The sequence below is a fragment of the Euprymna scolopes genome, unplaced genomic scaffold (assembly GCF_053919585.1).
Source record: "Euprymna scolopes isolate OS-2025 unplaced genomic scaffold, ASM5391958v1 sca424, whole genome shotgun sequence".
Lineage (NCBI taxonomy): Eukaryota > Metazoa > Mollusca > Cephalopoda > Sepiida > Sepiolidae > Euprymna > Euprymna scolopes.
The window spans coordinates 21,646-41,508 of NW_027633463.1; the positions used below are offsets into that span (position 1 = coordinate 21,646).

General features: G+C 33.3%; 1 protein-coding gene across 1 annotated transcript in view; it reads right to left on the bottom strand.

Annotated features, from left to right (window-relative positions):
- LOC145274720 (ADP-ribosylation factor GTPase-activating protein 1-like) overlaps positions 1 to 17,974 on the bottom strand; it is a 31,440-nt gene extending 13,466 nt beyond the window's left edge. Inside the window, exons 1-2 of the mRNA XM_080127477.1 lie at positions 17,733 to 17,974; positions 1,422 to 1,531 (exon numbers count right to left, since the gene is read on the bottom strand). Coding sequence (XP_079983603.1) covers positions 1,422 to 1,531; positions 17,733 to 17,792 — 170 coding nt within the window. The 5' untranslated portion in view covers positions 17,793 to 17,974. The remainder of the gene's footprint in view (positions 1 to 1,421; positions 1,532 to 17,732) is intronic.
- Between the last annotated feature and the right edge of the window lie 1,889 nt (positions 17,975 to 19,863).

Below are 19,863 nucleotides of genomic sequence, written 5' to 3' on the forward strand. Positions count from 1 at the left end.
ACACAGAGAAGTCACAGCTACTACTATATTATACACAAAATTAACTTGTACAAGATTTGAACATGTGTCTCAGAAAGAAGAATCACCTGTGGCAGGTTGGTTGGTTGTTTTTATTTTATGGCATATCAACCCTTTTCAGGTTATTTAATGCCGAATCCAGTTATTTTGAAGAAAAATTTTTTTAATAGAATATTTTTTTTTCAAGCCGGTTTCTATTTAACCCATAGTTGGGACCCTAACAGGTACTACCACTCGGGTCAGAGTGGACCTGGGAGCAATGGCAATTAAAAGGTGGCTCAACTCCCCAAAGCCCGCAAGCTGAGGCCTCACCTTTGGATACAGTTTAAGGTCATATCCAGGACCGTCACCTGTGGCAGTTGTTGACTTAACCATTTTACTAATGAGTCCAATGGTCAGTGTAAAATGAGTTTTCTATAACTTATCTCTACAATTTGGTGATAAATCTGCTCCACCCTAAAAATTGAATATTATAAAATGGCAAAAAATAAAGATAATATAGTATCATAAACTACGGGGGAAAAAACAAGAGGTTCCTTAATCCCAGCAATGCTGAGTCTTCCGACTAGGAAAATATTGAATAGAAAATGCTTGTTTTTGTTTTTTTTTTTTAAATAAAAATGAAATAAAAATTTAAAGTTTACACAAGTAAAAATATTTAAAATCTAATTTCAGCATTGGAACAACTGAGGGTCAAGTTAAAAAAAAAAAAGTGCTCCATGCTATGATATCAAGTTTTTATGTATACATAATTGACATATAGGCAAGGCAGAAAGAGTCCAAACAAATATTAATGAATAAATAAGTAGATAAGGCTCTAGTGAAATCAGCTTTATCTTTTTTAAAGAAAAGCAAATTTTGACCAAAAGGCAGGGGCTCTAGAAATTTAAACAGAAATCAATTTTTACTTATTGTAACATTACATATTATCATGTAGATTCCATACAAGAAAAAAAAAAGAGGAAAAAACATTTGATTCTGCATTTTTTTTAACGAAAGGTATTTATTCTTGATATTTCAAACAATGCTTTATATCTTGTTTTAAACAGTTCATTTTATTTTTATCTCGTCTGCCATGTCTTTTTCAGATGCTCTCATCATCCACGCGGTTCGCTTGCTGTTAGTTTCCGAACACATGCTTTTGCCCTCTTCTCCGGCCATGTGTCTTTTTATCTCTGCTTTTTCTTTGCTGTGATGTTACATTGCATAGCCGGCTTGGTCATTTGCATATGTATTATGTGGCTGCTATTGCTATCAGTATCAGCAGTTCTGTTACATTATTTAAACAAAGTGAAATTCTGCTAAAAAGCAGAAAACATATCGATGCATATATTTGACAGCCAGGCAATACTAAAAAACTATTTAAGTAACTTGTATCAAAAATACAAAAAATTGAAACTCACCTGAGATGTACTCCTAAACCACGATGTTTGCCAGAACATTCAAGGCATATCCAAATCCCATAGGTGACACTAACCCATTGAGGGTTATGGGTGCCACATTCAAAGCAGTTCTGAAAAAGAGAAATAAATATTTTCTTAAAACAAGAATTCTTTGAAAATAAATGAGACCTAATCTTTTAAAACAAAAATATTACATACAAGTTTCAGCCATTTTTGTATGCAGATTCAATAATCCATGCTAAATTAGAGGAATAACTGATTGCAAAATAACAGAGTGGAAGGGTCTTGGAGGCAATATGGGGAAAACAAAAGTAATGATCATACTATGAAAAATTCTGGGAAGTTTCTTTGTGGTGTTTACAGAGATTAAACCCGGATCTGAAACTTCCAACGTAGACCCCCACTACCATGTCTCCTTCTCAAACATCAGGGGTCTACGTTCTAACCTTCCAGAGGTTGAAGCCCAATTACAGGAGACTAAACCAGACCTTTTATTTTTAAGCGAAACTGGAATTGGACAGACTATTCCCCTAAATGAGTTCGTAATTAAAGGATACTCTAACCTAACTTCCAAATCTGACCCCCAAAATCCCATGGGCATGGAATATGTGCCTATATAAAAGATGGCTTTCCATGTGGTAGGGACATCTCCAGAGAAGATCCTAACTTACCCTATATGTGCTTCCGAGTAGCACTAGCTCACACTACGGCATTTATCGCCCCCATAACAGCGGAGTTACTATCTTTAAAAGCATATCTGAGAAAATTGACCAAGTTCTATCAGCATATCCTTCAGCTAACATTCACGTATGTGGAGACTTCAATGTTCACAATGTGGAATGGTTGACCCACTCAAACAAGACCGATGATGAGGGGAGATTCTGTCATGATTTCTCCATTGCTTATGACCTGACTCAGATTATTCACGAACCCACCCGTGTGCCCGACAATGACGGCCAGTATGCAAGTCTCCTAGACCTTTTTCTCACAACTTTCCCTGAACTATGTTCAGTTTCCGTTCTGTCTCCTCTTGGATCTTCCGACCACTCAGTTGTATCAATTAAGATAAAAATGAAATGTAATAAGTCCTCAGACGTACCTCTCCATCGTACAGTATATCGATACACTATGGCTGACTGGGATAGTTTCCGTACATTTATATTGGATCTTCCTCTGCGTTCCATGTTTAAAAAGGATGTGTTGTCTATAGTATCAGACCTGACAGAATGGTCAATTGTAGGTATAGACAATTTCATACCCTCGAAAAAGTTCCAGCAAAAACCTAATAGCCAGCCATGGTTTTCTCCAGAATGTGCTGCTGCTATTGAGCACAGAAATCACTTTTTCCACTGCTTCAAACGTAATAGATGTATGGAAACTAAAGCCGCTTTCAGGACTGCCAGCAACCATTGTAAGAAAGTAATAAAGAACGCAAGAGAGTTGTCTTGGTTCCCACCAGTTTTGGCAAATTGCAAACAGAATCCTGAACAGAAGCGTGTGCTCTATCCAACTATCATCAATGGACCTGAGTTAATCTCGTCAGCATCAGACAAATCCAAACTCTTTGCCAAGAAATTTGCAGCCAATTCTACCCTTTGCGACCAAGGCCGCCAACCCCCAATATTTCCTCCTGCATCAGAAAACACACTATGTGATATACAAATATCTGTATGTGATGGTGCCAAGCTAATCAAAAACCTTGATTCCAATAAAGCAACCGGCCCTGACGGTATTCCAATTATAGTACTCAAAAAACTTCAACCAGAACTAGCACCCATACTTACAAAACTGTTTAAACGTTGTCTTAAGGAGAATTGCTTCCCATCACCCTGGAAAATCTCATCAGTATGCCCTGTATTTAAGAATTCAGGTGATCGTTCATCCCCCTCTCAGTACAGGCCAATAAGTCTCCTGTGCGTCATGAGTAAGTTGCTGGAATCTGTGTTAAATACAGAAGTAATCAACCATCTCAGCAAAAATAACCTTAGTGACACACAATATGGTTTCCGTTCTGCTAGATCTACAGCTGATGTGCTTACAGTTATATCTCATAGGATTAGCGAATCTCTCGACAGAGGCAACCTTTCTAGGGCAATTGCTCTTGACATATCTAAAGGCCTTTGATAGGGTATGGCATAAAGGTTTACTTCACAAGATCTCCAGCTATGGTATAGCTGGAAATGTCTTCTCAATTATTAAATCATTTCTCTTTGATAGGTTCATAAGAGTAGTAGTTGATGAGCAAAAATCAGAAGCTCATAGTATAAATGCTGGAGTCCCTCAGGGGTCCATCCTGGGCCCAACTCTTTTCCTAATTTACATTCATGATCTTCCAAATCACATCCTTACATCATTCGTAGACATTTTTGCCGACGACACTACCATCTATGGTAGCACATCTAAGACAGTAAACGACCAAGTTCTCTCCGATTCTCTCTCCTCTGATCTTGATCACGTTGTACAATGGGGAAAGGAGTGGCTGGTTACTTTTAATGCATCTAAAACCAAGCTTCTATCTTTACATCATCAACGTTCTGATCCCCATCTGGCATCAATTAAAATGAATGGCTCTCGTCTTCAGGAGGCCTCAAGTTTTGACAAGCTTCTGGGCTTGACCGTTACTCCTGATCTTAAATGGAACACGTACATCGAATCTGTTGCCAAGGCCGCTGGAAAATACTATCAATAATTTCCCTCACTCTTTTTCTGTGCCTAAACCTAAACATAGATTCCATGATCAAAGCTTTTTTCTTAGAACTGCACGCCTGTGGAATTTTCTTCAGTTTTCCTGCTTTCCAGCTGTCTATAATATGGTTGTCTTCAAGTCCAACATGAACAAGTTTCTGATGAGCCGTTCCACTTAAGTTAACAAATTTACCGAACTTCCATTACTATTGATTACTATATTGTCCTTTTGACTACTCTACACTCTTTAACCCTTATCCTTGAGTGGCCGATCGGCCTTGATAAGTGGTGACGCCTATGTATAAAAAAAAAATAAAAATAAAAAAGATCTGGTGTTAGCAAATATTCTACAGTAGTATGGTGCAAAGCAGTATATGTTTCTTTTGTAAACTTACCAGTTCTTCCAGGAATGCTATTCCAAGTTTCTAACCAGTCACAGAACACGTTTAGGAAACTATAATTATCACTATTTAATGTAAGTGGATTAGCATATTTATTACGAAATTGACAACCTTTATATGGTGTTTTCACATTCAGTATTGTCCACCAAATATAAAATATTTGAATGTATTCTGCGATTTCTGCATAATTTGGCAAGCATTCCTGTTTTCCTAAGGTTAGCAAACTTTGAATAGTATATTTGTTGAAAATTTTCAAAACCAAATTTTACGTTAAACTGTGTTCATTGTACGTTGACTACCAACCCCCAACATAAAGGTGGCCATACTCATTTTTCTTCGCTTTTATTTGTTAAAAAGAAAGCGCCCTAAAAAAAGAAAAAAAAAAAAAAGAAAAAAAAAAAAAATGGCCATAAAGTGGGAGCTCATTTTTATAGAAAAGTGATCCCCCATTTTTTAAAACTAACATTTCTTCATATCTTGGAAACTACTGTTTGCCGTAATTTTAAACGTTATTTTTGATTACACTAGCAGTATCAGAATTTTGGGGGAATTTTTGACAACCCTACTACAAAACTGTGAATAACATATACAAAACTCGTAATTTCTCCATTGAAAGTGGGTTGTTTATTTTCTTTATGGAATATACTTCCAAAATAAACTATTAAAATTGTTTAAAAAATAACAGAAATATTTTTTTTTTATTGCCGGCATTTTGTAAACACTTTTTTTTTAAATAAAAAATATTTATTATTTTTTTTAAACAATTTGAATAGTTTATTTTGGAAGTATATTCTCCAAAATTCTGACACCTACAGGGGCCACGACATTTACCACAAATAATTATTAATAAGCTTTTGGGATAACAAAAACGGTCATAAACTTGATAAAAAAAAAAAAAAAAAAAAGTTTAATCTATTTCACACTGATATAAATATTGCACAGTAAAATAGTTGAACTAAAAAGATAAATGATTTTTCTTATTTAAAATTATTTAAACAAGGAATTCCGTTTTTACGATATCGCTTTTATTAAATTGTTAGGTGAAAGTACATAATATTTTCACCATACTCCCCATTTTAAATAAGTTTCTAAATAATTTATTATTTCAGCACATAACTTAAATTACATGTAAAATTCATTTTTTATATACATACTTTCATTTTTATTTTAAAATACGTTCTAAAAAAATAAATAAATAAAAAAGGCACATTTTGTTTTTTTTTCAATTTTTAAAAAAAAATATATCTCAAACATTTTAACACTTACTCTGCTATATTTAGATGGAGTAAAATCCTTTCTTTTTATTGCATTAATCCACTGGTAAATTATTTCCTTTTTTGGGGGGAAATGAAAACAGTAACTTTTGGTCCATTTTCGTAGTTACCTCGGCATTTTGGAACTATACATCTCGACGACATGTTTAAATTTATTTAACCCTCCAAAACTTTAAACCAAGTTCCGGTTTAGTCATGACACATGTGACCAAATTTCAACAGACCGATGTTCATGACGTCACCAGACTAAATTATAGTTGTCGCTAGGCCATCATATTACGGTAACCACGCCGAAAGTGTCTAGAATGGTTTGGTTTGATTTTACAGCATATCAATGCTTCGAGTTATTTAATGTCAAATCCAGTCATTTTGGTAAAACTTTTGCTTCAGGTTATTTAGACCTTCAAATATTTATTCCAAGTGTTTGGTGATTTTATTGAGGAAAATTGTTGCTTTTTGTTTTTAACTTTGTAGAACATGATTAAGTTTTGTAAAGGGAAAGGACAAAAAAAACAAAAAAAAACAATATCAATGTTTTGTGCATTTTAGGCTCAGAAACGATTATTTTCAGACAGATTGATCTGGTAACACCAGTGTCCAGAAGAGAATAAAATCGGTTCTGTGTTGCAACAGCTTGTAGTTGTATGGACATGTTGAACAAAGTTCTAGACAAATAGATGTACACACATCTCAGTTGAAAGTAACTTATAAAAAGATAGGCCAAAGACTTGGAATGACTTAGTCAAAAATAACCTCAAGCAAAACTGATGTAAATGATGGAATTTCATGGAAAAAAAAAATCACTTTGTACTGCCATGGTTAATCTCCAAGAAAGCTTGTTATCTATAATATAAAAGCGAAAATATGTGTGTGTGTGTGTGTGTGTGTGTGTGCGCGCGCGCGCGCGCGTGCGCATGTCCGGCAAAGGCTGGGGGGGGGGGAAGCTCATTCTTAAAAATTTTTATATGCTCCGTAGATTATAATATCTAAGATTTACAAAACGAGCTGGCGTGTATCTTTAATTTTGGCGATTTTTTACACGCCATTTTCAGTATTTCTTAGTCTCCGTGTGTTTTTTTTTTTTTCGTACATAAGCGAAACTGAACCTGTAGCAAATTAGTCCTGACACTCGTGCTTCGGATGTCCAGAAAGCAACGATGTTTGATCAATGCAGCCAAACCCCGTCAAAGACAATTGCTATTCATGGGGAGGTTTTCCCCGACACTTTGGGAGAAACGCAGACACTGGCTTGCAGCCAAAGTTAAGTTTCTCCATATGGCATGATGTTTGACCTCATTAAATTCATGCAGTTTTTAATTATTAAATTAAAACGCTTTTTACTCCTCTCCCTTTGTGGACAAGCAGGTAAGATACGAGTCTTTTTTTCTCTTTCTTTTCCACCTTCGCGTCAAGACTTCAGGTTCGAGCCTACCTTCCTACCAAATCTTTTTTTTTTTCTTTTACACCTCCGCAACCCATCTAATCTATGATATAAATCTCACCTGTCTGTTTAAATGTATGTATATATGTATGTCTCGCAAAAACTTTTGACGGGTGACAAATTTTCACAAGATTCGTATCATTTTAAACCATGACCCTTCGGACAAAAAATATTGAAAAATTGGCCAAAAACATTAATTCGTTCACCCTCAATGGGGAGAGGTCGCTTTTTTTCACCAATATTTTCGAAAGTCATCGCCTCTTTGATCGAAATCCTATAGGATAAGGAGTTATATTTCAAATGTATTCTTTGTCTTACATAGAATAATAAACATCTTGATTTGAAATTTAACCATTTCACGTCATAAATTTTTAAATTCATTGAATGACTAAAATTTGAGATAGATATAGATATATACTTGCCTACAAAACCCTCCTTTATTTATGGTTACAAATATGCTTAAAATAATCAGCCGAAAATGAAAATATATTGTATTGTGGGAAAGGTGAGGATTGTAAATATATATAAAAAAAAAAATAAAAATAAAAATAAAAAACTTTGCACGTATCAGATTTTAAGGTTGAAAATCCGAATTTTGAATGTGTTTAATTTTTCATCTTTTGTGTTTTGAAATGTGAAATTCGTTGAATGTGTTAAATATCTTTCAGATTAGCAAAACAATATAAATAAATAAATAAATAAATATATATATATATATTTCATTTTTAGAAAAAAAAAATCAGTACTTTTAAATCTTTGAAAAATAAATTAATTTTCTTTTAGTGAGCACAATATTGCTAATATACCATTAAATCAAAAATGCTTTGAAGAATTGATACCAAAAAACAAATCGCTAAATATCTGCACATTTTGCTATAAATACGATAATTTCTTCTGGCAATTTGTTGTTACTTGATATTAACTCAACTATGGGAGACCATAAAGTTGTTCGCATTTACAAACAATTGTGATCTCCTCCTTTTCCTTTGACTTGCGCTTGACTTCTTTTAAAGTGTAAGAGACTTTTGCATCTACCATACTCTCATCCAGAAACATTTGGCCCTAATGGCAAGACAGGATCAAGACAACCAAGTATGATCCTAGATGCAGGAGTTATCTCTAACACATACGGCGCCTAGCATTCCCAAAATGGTCACTCATCTGGTACTGGCCAGACTCATCGTTGCTAAACTTCAGGGGGTTATGTAGACAACAAATATATACATATATATCTTATGAAAAAAGAATTAAACCCTTTACTAAACCATTCTTCATTAATAGTTAAAACAAACGTTAAAAATACATGGAAATTTACAGGACTAAATGAACTTACTTAGTCCTATCAAGGCTACTGTAGTTTCTTCCAAACTATCATTAAATTTTGTTTTTGTTTTTTTTTTTAATTTTGCCATGCAAAATCTATACAGTGAGATGAAAGATGGAATCATTTGGAATTCAGATACTTGTGTTATAATATTTTTGCATATTTTTAAAGCAAATCATCCTAAATCTTATTTAGACAAAAAAAAAAAAAAAAAAATTGGTTCAAAAACCTTTTTAAAAAATATCCAAATGTTTCATCCATCAAGACAAGAATGGCAGTGAATGATGTTTTGGAAAATTTTAAATTCTATTAAAAATAGAAAAGGTTTTATATTATTCTGCTTTTCATGATAAAATTCAGAAAAAAAAAAAAAAAAAAAAAAAAATTGCTCAAGAATAATATATTTTAAATAGTAAAAAAAAAAACCCCCAAAAAACTTGTTTTTTCTTCCATTTTTTGGCCGTGCCTACATAAAATGCATCCACGATAAATAGTGGACTTAAAAACAGTAAAATGTTCTAGAGTCGTTTGATGTGAATTTTTATGACCACTAGAACCAATGGCCGATCAATATATTTCAAAATTGATAAGGTAAATGTACATACATCATTAACTTTCAGAATTATTTTATGCACAATATACAAATATTTGATTAATTTTAATAGTTCACAGATTTCTTTAAAACCTTATGTTTGATTGAATTTAACAAGTTCTACCAGAATCGCAAATGTTACATTTCACTAAATTTTTTTCTTTTCATTTTATTGAATTACTCTTACATTGAGTTTGACAGCTTAAAAGATTATTTTTAACCAAGTTTTTGAAAGTTTAGGGAAAAATAATGAGCCATACAGAATTTTATTTTTTCTAGATTGGGTAATTTAATGTTTTATCCCAATCCAAAGTGACACTTTTTTTTTAGGTTGTTATGGTGGTGGGGTGGGGGGGGTCATCTGACTTAAAGTCTGGATGGTCGTGCTAGGGTTACAAATTTTATCCAATTTTACTTTTTTCCAGTATACTGTTAAGTACTGGTATTAACCTACTACAACTTGTTGAAAGAACTATTTTAGTGCAGTGTTTAAAAAATGTTTTGTTCTGAAGTTACAATTTCTTAAAAACATATGGCCTACATTAGAAATAGCTTTCCATGTGATAGGGTCATTTCTAGAGAAAATTCAAAATTTCCCTATATGTGCTTCGGGGTAGCACTTGTTCACAGCACTGCCTGCCTTCATATTTGCCCTGTATCGCTCCCACAGCAGAGGAGTAACTATCTTTAAGAGCATTCTGAAAAATCGACCACGTTCTGTCTGCTCATCTCTTGATTAACATTCACGTCTGTGGAGACTTCAATGTTCACAATTTTGAATGGCTAGCCCACTCAAACAAAACAGATGATGAGGAGGTTCTGTCATGATTTCTTCCTTGTTTATGAGAAGGGCTAGGACAGCAACATATTCTTTTCATTGTTTTGACTCTTGAGTATATATCCGACACAGACATAATCAACCGAACCACATCACTCTTCATAAAAACATAAGATATCGATGGATACAAAGGTGTGTCCTCTATCCCAACCATCATCAATCGACCTGAGATGATCTCAACAGCATCTGACAAAACCAAACTCTTCACTAAAAACTTTACAGCTAATTCTACCCTTTGCAATCAGGACCACCTATTCCCTGTATTTCCTCCTGTGACTGAAAACATGCTATGCAACATACAAATATCTGTGCATGATGTCACCAAGCTTGATTCCAGTAAAGCAACTAGCCCTGATGGCATTTCTATTATAGTGCTGAAAAAAGCTCCAACCGGAAATATCTTCCATACTTACAAAGCTGTTTAAACATTGTCTTAAGGAAAAATGCTTCCCAACACCCTAAGAAAACCTCATCACTATGTCCCATATTTAAAAATTCAGGTGATAGGTCAACTTCCTTTCAATACAGACCAATCAGTCTCCTGTGTATCATGAGTAAGCTACTGAAATTTGTTAAATATTGAAGCAAAAATAACTTCCTCAGTGACATGCAATATACTTTCTGTTTTGTTAGATCTACAGCTGAAGTGCTAACTACAATATCAGGACAAGATCAAAGTGTAGTATCTGTTCTTCAGATGCTGCACTTCTATTTCTTGTTCTCTTTCGGTGGAGGAGAAATCCTTCACGACTGAGACAATTTTTATTTTTGTACCAAGGTAAAAAATGACCCTGGTGTCTAACTCTGTCCCGTGGGGAGGCATAGTAAATAGGTACAATATCAGAGGATTAGTGAATCTCTTGACGGATGCTTCATTTCTAGGGCAATTGCTCATGGCATAAATGTCTACTTCTCAAGATCATCTGTGGAATAACTGGAAATATCCTCTCAATTATAAAATCCTTTCTCTCTCAGTTTTTTTTTTTTTTTTTTTTTTTTTTTAAGTAGTGGTTGATGGGCAAAAATCAGAAGCTCATAGTATCAATGCTGTATCAACTCTCCTCTTGATCTTCAATGGTCTCCCAAATCACATTTCTAATTATTTACACAAAAAATAAAAATATTTATTCATGAAGCTTATGGTAGGTTGTTATATTTAATGAGTTTTCCAGTTTTTGGAATTTGATTGTGTTTCCTAGCATTTTTAAAAGTATTCAGCATATTCCAGCGGCAACATCAGAAGCTGGTTGAACCTGAGTGGACATTTACAAGAAATCTGCTTCATAATATGCAGTTACCAACTTCCAGTTCATACAATGCACTAGCACAAAAAAAAAAAAAAAAAAAAAAAAGAGGGAATGCCAGCAGGAAGATTCAGGTTGTTCTGGTTGGCATGCTTCAAGCAACCACTGATTAAGCAACAAGTATTGTTCAATGTTTGTCCTAGTTTATTAGTCGGGGTTAATCTTTCCACAGTCAGAACATGCATATTCTGCAGTACATCTTAATGTGTGTATGTTGTAACTCCAAATTTGGGGTTGGTCAGTATCTGTAGGACATTGTTCTGGTTAACTTTCATTCTGCTATTTTTGACATCTTCCTTAAAATGGATGCAGTCTGATTACATCATGATAAACAGGTTAATTAATTCAGTTTTCTAGTGATATTTCAGGCAATAATTATAATAATGTTACTACTGAATGAATAAAATTTGTTTTTGTTTTAAAATTATTAACTCTATTATGTAAAATTATTATTTTAGATATTTCTTTGGTATTTTAATTTTACTTAACCATCTTCATATATACACAAACATCAGTAAATTTGTATTTATACTAGCATTACAGCTCGGCGTTACCCGGGTGTTTGGAGGTGTGCGTTGAGCAACAAAAAAAAAAAAAAAAAGTGGTAATTGGAAAGCAGGCCGCGAAGGAGGAAAAAAACGTGAAGAAAACGCGACATCTTCGCTGTTACGACCACTGCCAAACTGAAAGTGACGTAGGTTTAAATTAAGTCTAGACGATCGAAAAGAGGGAATGACTTTCGAAAATATCGGCGAAAAAAGTGACCCCTCCCTGTAGAAAAGTGGCCAGTTGAGGGTGAAGAAATTAATGTTTTTAGCCAATTTTTCAGTATTTGTCGTCTGAAGGGAGAGCTTTAAAACGATACTGATCTTATGAAAATTTGTCGCCTCTGTCGAAAGTTTTAGGCAGACATGTAAACATACATATATTTATATATTGGTAGCTCAAATTTTCGACCCAAACCGATTAAAAAGCTTGCCCTATCTCTGAATACTCTTTATGCAAAATTTAAAATGTTTAGCCCAGAAATTGACATGCTGCAGTAATGAACAAAAATAAGATGAACAAGCAAAGGTCCGATCAGAAGGAGTTCTTGAGAAATCATTATGATTAGAATGTTTAAAGTAGATGAAAAATCCTTTGTGGAATTATCAAGATTAAAAGGTCATGTTAGATGAAAGTCCTTCATTAAATTAATAAGATTAGAAGGTGAAAGTCTTGTGTGAAAATAATGTCCTTATTTCAAGGTTTGTGTTTTAACTGGCGAAGTTCACCTTATTCAGAAGTTCCATGAGGAAAGTAATCCGTTGTTATTAATTCTTATAGAAAATATACGCAATGGATGCGTGTGTGCATAAGTGTGATTTTTGGGTGCCTGCGTGGCGTGTGTAATTATGGTTTCGACAGATTTGAAAGCGACGAGGAGAGGCATGTTCTCGTGTCACATTGGAGCGAGAAGAGAAGAAGAAAGGGGGGAAAAGGGAAGAAAGAATGCTTGTTGCGTTTAAATACTTTTTGAACCGGCTCCAGCACAAGATTACTGCTGCTGGTATTTGGTTTTTGGAAAAGTGTTAAAAAGACAATCTTCTAAATTTTTTCATTGGTCGCTTGTGTCACATGGTACTGTCTTCAACTACGTCTGCCAGAAATGTCCATTTTACTTTTGTTGTTGCGAGAAAAGTGTATGGGCGTATTTGAAATTATGTCGTTGCTGGAAGAACTTATTTTTGTACAAACGTACGGGGAAATTAAAATTAATAAATGTTCGTTTATTTGTGAGTGTGTGTGAGAGCACAAAGATTTTCAGTTTTCAGAAAATAATTAACTCCCTTGTTATGATTCGAACTCTCCTGTTTATGTTTTTAAAAAACCTCAATTTTCACTACTTTTCTTTGAAAACTAGTTTCATCAATAATTTTCTATCTGATTGTTTTTCGAGATTTTTGGATATGTTCATTATTGCAACATGACTAAATAGATACCATTGTTTTTACTTGATAGTCAATATTTCGATTTTCTAATTTTGCTCTAATAACGAAAAAGCACCAAACAGTTAAGTGTGGAAAGTAGGGAAAAAAATTATGAATGGCAAAAATAACATTGCGAGAATCACTCAAGCGTGAATGTAAGACGACATAACACTAAAAAGAGAGAATGATGAAATCTAAATACAAATTTAGGATAATTATTTTAATATCGATTTATGCTTAAATCAAAAAAGGGGTAGTCAAGATTATTATTTACTAGCAGGCCGCCCTGCATTACCCGGTCGTAAAATACGCTTAAATATGATATTTTTTATTAATGCAGATTTCGTATTTATCTTTATATTATATTGAACCCAGTATATAGTAATGATTCAAAAAGTTATATATATATATATGTGTGTGTGCCACCACCGAGAATTAAAACCAAAACGTTTAGCTATTTACTTTTTTCTTTGACCTGAGCTATGAAGACATGTTTACAAGGCTAAAAATTAAAACCTATGCCATTATGTTACGCATGCATATTCGTAATGCCATTGTTCAACGTTCACCTGGCAAATTCCATCTATTTTTTTTTAAATTTTCCCCAACTAAAACCCAAATCTGTTTCGCATGTATTCGAATACCCTATATATTAAGTTTCATGTCTGGAGACCAAAAACTAACGGGTTTGGTAGGCAAAATATTTTAAACAAATATAGCATATATAAATAGAAAGAGGTTTGTGTTTACTTTAACCTTTTTACGGAAATATTACACAACTCATCTTTTTTTTTTTTTTTTTTATTCAATTTTCACCCCAAACAAGGCACAGTGCCACTTTGAAGCAGGGGGCTACTATTAGGGAATTAATTAGCGGGGTCATTATGAAGGGAGAAGAGTAGAAAGATGTTTGTTAACTGTGCATTGTTAATATCTGCATGAATTTAATTACACGTAATAATTAACTAAAGATGATCATCTCATACGAAAAAAAAACCCAGAAAATTAATTAAAATGATTGTTTAAAAGAATATGTAAATTAGCTAGATCTTTTGCAGATGAATGTAATTCCACAACCCATATATAACAAAATTGGATTTTCTTAAAAAAAGGGGGTCTTAATATAAATATCGATACACAAAAAATAAATAAATAAAATTATAGGAGCATTGATTCAGATTTACTTGGTTCTAATTTTTTACAATATTTCGGTCTACGTAATTTCCAATACTCTTCAGGTACATCCTTTCGAATTCAGGGATTTAGAACTGAATTCTTATTTAATTAATAGGGTATATTATTCTTGTTCTGTCAGCTATGAAGAAGTAGTAGTGTTAAGTAATTTTTATTTTAAGTTAGCAATGCCTTTAATGAGGACTGGACTAGACCGTCAATCATCGGAAATCTGTCATTTAGAACTGATTATTATTCACCACTTCTATCCGTTGCCCGTTGCATCACGGGTCCATTCCATTACTCCGTGAATTCAGCTCGAAAAAACGTATAGATTCCAGAATTCGAAAATAGAAATGCACCTAAAGAAAGCGGCCAATTTTTACGACGGGCTCCAGCGTATTATAAGCACTCCAACCTCCCCATGATAAGAACGGCTTTCGGAATAAACACCCTCCAACCTCGACGGTTGGGGGAGGGTTATTCCGAAAGCCGTTCTTAACATGAGGGGGTTATAATACGCTGGGGGTGGGGCACATCGTAAAAATTTACCAAAAAGCCAGAGGTTACATCAGCGGAAACGTGAAAATAAAGTTAGTACTTCAATTAATAAAGGGAATCGGCACTCAGAGAATTTCAAATTTCCAAAGCAGTTTACGATTTGAAAACCCACTTTAATAATTTTGTAATTAACCTAACCTTTTGAATACTTGGTGTCGTCTGCCGTTTTACATTTTTTTTTTTTTTTTTTTTTCGGAGTTTTCAAATTTTGAACTGTTTTAATCATTTGCAAGACCGATTCGGGATTTTCCGTCAATATCCGTACGCCCCGTACGGTATTGACTTCAAAAGAACCGAAGTCCGTTTCGGTGTCCATTTTCTTACAAGTATCCGAAAATGGCGTTTTTAAAGGAGTAAGTTCTCATATTATTAAATTTAAATAAAATTAATTTAAAAACAAATAAACCAGATTTGTAAGACACCCTAAATGTGTAGATATACAATATTAATTCGTTCACACACTGGGTGTGCAGAAAAAGAATGCCAACTTCGCACAATTTAACAACCAGTGGTTGTTGGCAACCACTTGCCATATTGTCAACTTAAAAAAAAAAAAAAAAAAAAAAGAAAAACACTGACAGCTTGAAACTTAACCGCTATTTTTTCAAATAGGTAATACAAGAATATGATTGACGGCATTTTCAAGATAAAACATTTTAATTTAAACATTATCGAGAAACGAAACGATTTTCAAAAATAAGGTGTTAACAATAAAAAGAAAGCAACACCTACACAATATGATGGTGTTGTCATAAATTTTATGGCATAAAAGGTTTATTTTAGCAATTGTGTTAATTTTTATTCTTAATTATATTTTCTTTTTTTAGAAATCCAAATTAATATTCGCAGTATCACTGTCGCAAAAATAAATTAAAAATATTTTAAATAAGATGCAATAAATTGGTTGACTCAAACGAAAGTGTGTGCGTGTTTCAAATGTAAGGGTAGAAACAAAACATAATTCTTCCCGGTCTTGAAACCAAGATAATATTTTGGGTAAATAATATTAAAACCATTGGGAATATTTTAAGTGAGACGTACGATCCATTGGAGTAAATGTGGTATTGTGGTGATTGTTGATTAAAAAAAAATGGTGGAAGGAACAGTGAACACTGCTTGCACGAATGGATCAAAATTCTTACAGTTAAGAGATCCCCCCCCCACTGCCACAATTTTTTTATAGCCTTGTACCTAATTTGCAAGTGAAATTGATTTTTGGACCCTTATACAGAATACGGACTGTGCTATTTTTTAAAAATAGGATTTTCAAATTAAATTCATTTTTTACGGTATATTTTGTTTATTAAATTGTTAGGCGAAAGTACAGAAAAATTAACAAAGCCGGTAAATTTATACAAACACCGTGACAGCGAATTAACCCTAACCCTAACGCTGTCACAGTGTTTGTATAATAATACCCATTTGTACAGTGTATATTACAACCTCATTTTTCTCACATCGCGATTATAGAAATTATCATAACCGCTATTTTGCGATTGTCAACTCAAATCCGATTTTTACAACTCTAGTTTATGAAGGGAGATGTCATCATCCTCGCCTCCCACACAACGCCTGGTATTCCAACTTGGTCACACAATCTGGTAATGACCAGGCTCAACGTAGCTTAACTTACGTGAACAGGTGTGTCAATCAACACGAATGTGTCGTTCGTTCGTCCACATTAAAAACCGATCTTTTGTCTAACTTTGCCCTCGAGCGGAGGCAAGTAAATAGGGACAATGACTGTCAATATTGTAACATGTCATTTTCTAGAATCACTTCTGGCTCCAATCGTTTTATTTATTTATTTTCACGTGCTGTGAGAACGATCGTGGTATTGGAAACCCTAAACAGTTTTATATCACCATCATTGATACAGAAAAATAAGCTTAGGAAATCTAAATCCTTGCATATACGAATAACTACAAAACTTGAATTTATATATATTAAAATAAATAAAAAAAAATAAACGTAATTTAACAACAGGTGGAAAGATAAGAGGTAGGAGTTTATTTGTCAAATACAGTTGATGTATGGTAACGGGACAAGTACGAAACTTAAACGTTTAACCGAGTGTAAATTATTTTGTGTGTGTGTGACAACAGATGTTTGAAAAAACATGTTAAAACTTTTATCATAAAGATCTTCATTTTTTTCTTTCATTTTTAACACAAATTCTAATGGAAAATCTTTAAAGCTTTTGTTGTCTTTTTTTCGTCACATAACTGTAAAATTGTTGTATGAGAAGTAAGAAGAAACGTGTCCATTTTTTTTTTTTAATAAAAACTTATTTTTAATATTGAAGAGAAAATGTAACGAAAAGATCCTTTTTTGTTTCTATTGCGGTGAAAATGAATGGCTCGTGAAGTAAAAAAAAAAAAAAAAAATTAACATTCATAAATTCCGCAAATCTGCTTAAAATGTATTATTTTAATCAATTGAATTATCAAACTAAAAAATGAATTTTGAAAATTGGTAAAAAATACGTTACTTTATTCGACCACGTACTTAATAATCAATAATGTATAAGCGAATACGAACCATTTAACAGAATAACTTGTGGGCGTTAGAATAAGAAGTTAGGTTTTCATATTCATATTAAAATCCAATCCGTAGCGGCAATCCATGATTAAATAAATGAATATGTGTATTTTATTTTTAAAACGGTCGTCAAATTAAAACCATAAATATAATTACGAGCAAAAACTCATTTTCAACAATGACATGAATTATAATTGTTCTACTTACAGCATTTTCATCTTTCACTCGGAGATCTTTCAGAACTCTCCTGGTTCGTGGGCTGGCCATATTAATATACCGTATTGGTCAGTATTGGCAAAATAATGACAACAGTAATATAACTGAAGAAAAAGGGGGGTGAAAAAAAAAAAATTGGGTAGAGAGGTTAAAGAAAAGAGTAAATGAGTTTAGTCATCTGCTGAGGTGTCAATACACTTGAGCCATAATATTACACATGTAAAGCTATCCGTAAAAAAAATTTTCGAATCACCTCTTCCGGTTGAAAAATATGATTTAACTGTTTAGGTTGAAAAAGATTTTTTTTTTCTCGTGATGATCTGATTATTTTATTAAAATTTTCAGTCACTTTTCTTTTTCTCAAATTTATATTATCGCCCATATTTTTTAACATAACTTAAAATTTCATTTCTTTCGGTTACAGTAATTCTTGTAGTGATCACTATATTGTATGATAGACAATTTCATTAATTTTCTCTATATAAAATATTATAAAAATTATTTGTAATAATTAATAGTTGGTATTTAAACTATTCACATTTATTTAAATGAGTCTTTAAATTTAAAAATACGAAAATGTTGCTTTGCGAAAAAGGCTATACAAAGAAAAAAAATGCAGTGCACGTTTTTACCTCGCAAAATATTCTTAAATGTTAAATCACTTTTATGTCTTTAAAAAGTACTTTTTAATGGACTCACTTACCTCTTAAATCATGCAGAAATCTAAAAAAGAAGGGAGAAACGAAATGTTGCGACAGTTTAAACTGTGTAAGTATTATTCACCGACCTCGTGTTTTATAGAATTACAAATAATAACAATACACTCACTTCTTCAAATAAACCGCTTTTATTTGGATGATCAATGTTCACTTAATGGCTTTGTGAATGGGATTATGTTTAAAATCGAAATTTAAAAGAATTGCATGAAATTGTATTATTGTCAAAAATTCTCGATTTTTACTTAGTAACTTTAAAAACAAATCTGTTGTTGACATTTTTTTTTCAGCATGTCACGGAGTTTCGAACGAAATTTATTTTTCTTTTATAATTAAAAAAACAAAACAAAACAAACAACAACAACAAAAAAACGAGACCATGCCACAAAGAACCTATCAATATTTTCCTCGATCATTTCTCTCCAGTGCAAAAAAAAAAAAAAAAAAAGTTTGTTTTCCACGTGGGTAAGCGTTAAAGATCGCGGCCAGAGCGGAATATAGGCATTAAAATGGTTTTATTTTGTTTAATATTAATAAATGGGAATCATTTCGAGTTAAAATCCATTTAGTATTATGCATATAACTTGAGAAAAAACACATTTGAAATGTGTCAACATTATGTGAATAAGCGAAAACGGAATTTTTTTTTACCGTAGACAACAAACCAAAAAAAAAAAAAAGTGGTAGCGAAACAAATATATAACAAATAAATGTTACCAAAGGCAAGATAAATTACTCTTTTACTACGCATTGACAAATATGGCTAAAATACAAACCCGTATGCTTTATTTATTTATTTATTTATTGTGAAAAAAAATCCCTTTTGTTGGGGAGCAGGTTACCCAAGTGGTTTTGCGCATCCGGGGTTGCAAAGGATTACCCTTTTGCGCCCCTTTCCACTGGGGGCAAGTAACTGTAGTTTATCATGTACAATATAGGGCGACGGGAACAACGTAGCAGTAAGGTGACAAGAGTCGATCAGACGTCTAACTGTTCCTGTTCACTGATCACAAGTTAGATTGTCTTGGAGGCTGCCTTTTTATAACAAGTAGGAGCATGCCTCCCACCACTACCCTTAGTCTATTTATTCCTTGTAGCATTTTTAACTCGGGATGGATTATTTCCCCAGCCATTTTTTTTTTTTTTTGACACATTCCCGACAAAAAAAAAAAAAAAAAAAAAAAAAAAAAAATGGTGACCAATAATGGTGACAATGTTCAATCCACGTACTGCCTCCACGTCTTCTTTGGGGTGCACAATCCGGGCAATACCACTTCTGTCTTTCGGGGGGCGCTCTGTCGATTCCAACACATTGGAAGTGGTACCACCTGTCGCAGGCATCGCATGCGATCATATCAAGGTCTTGTTGTGGACCATCACAGCTAGGGCACTGTAACCCGTCCTGT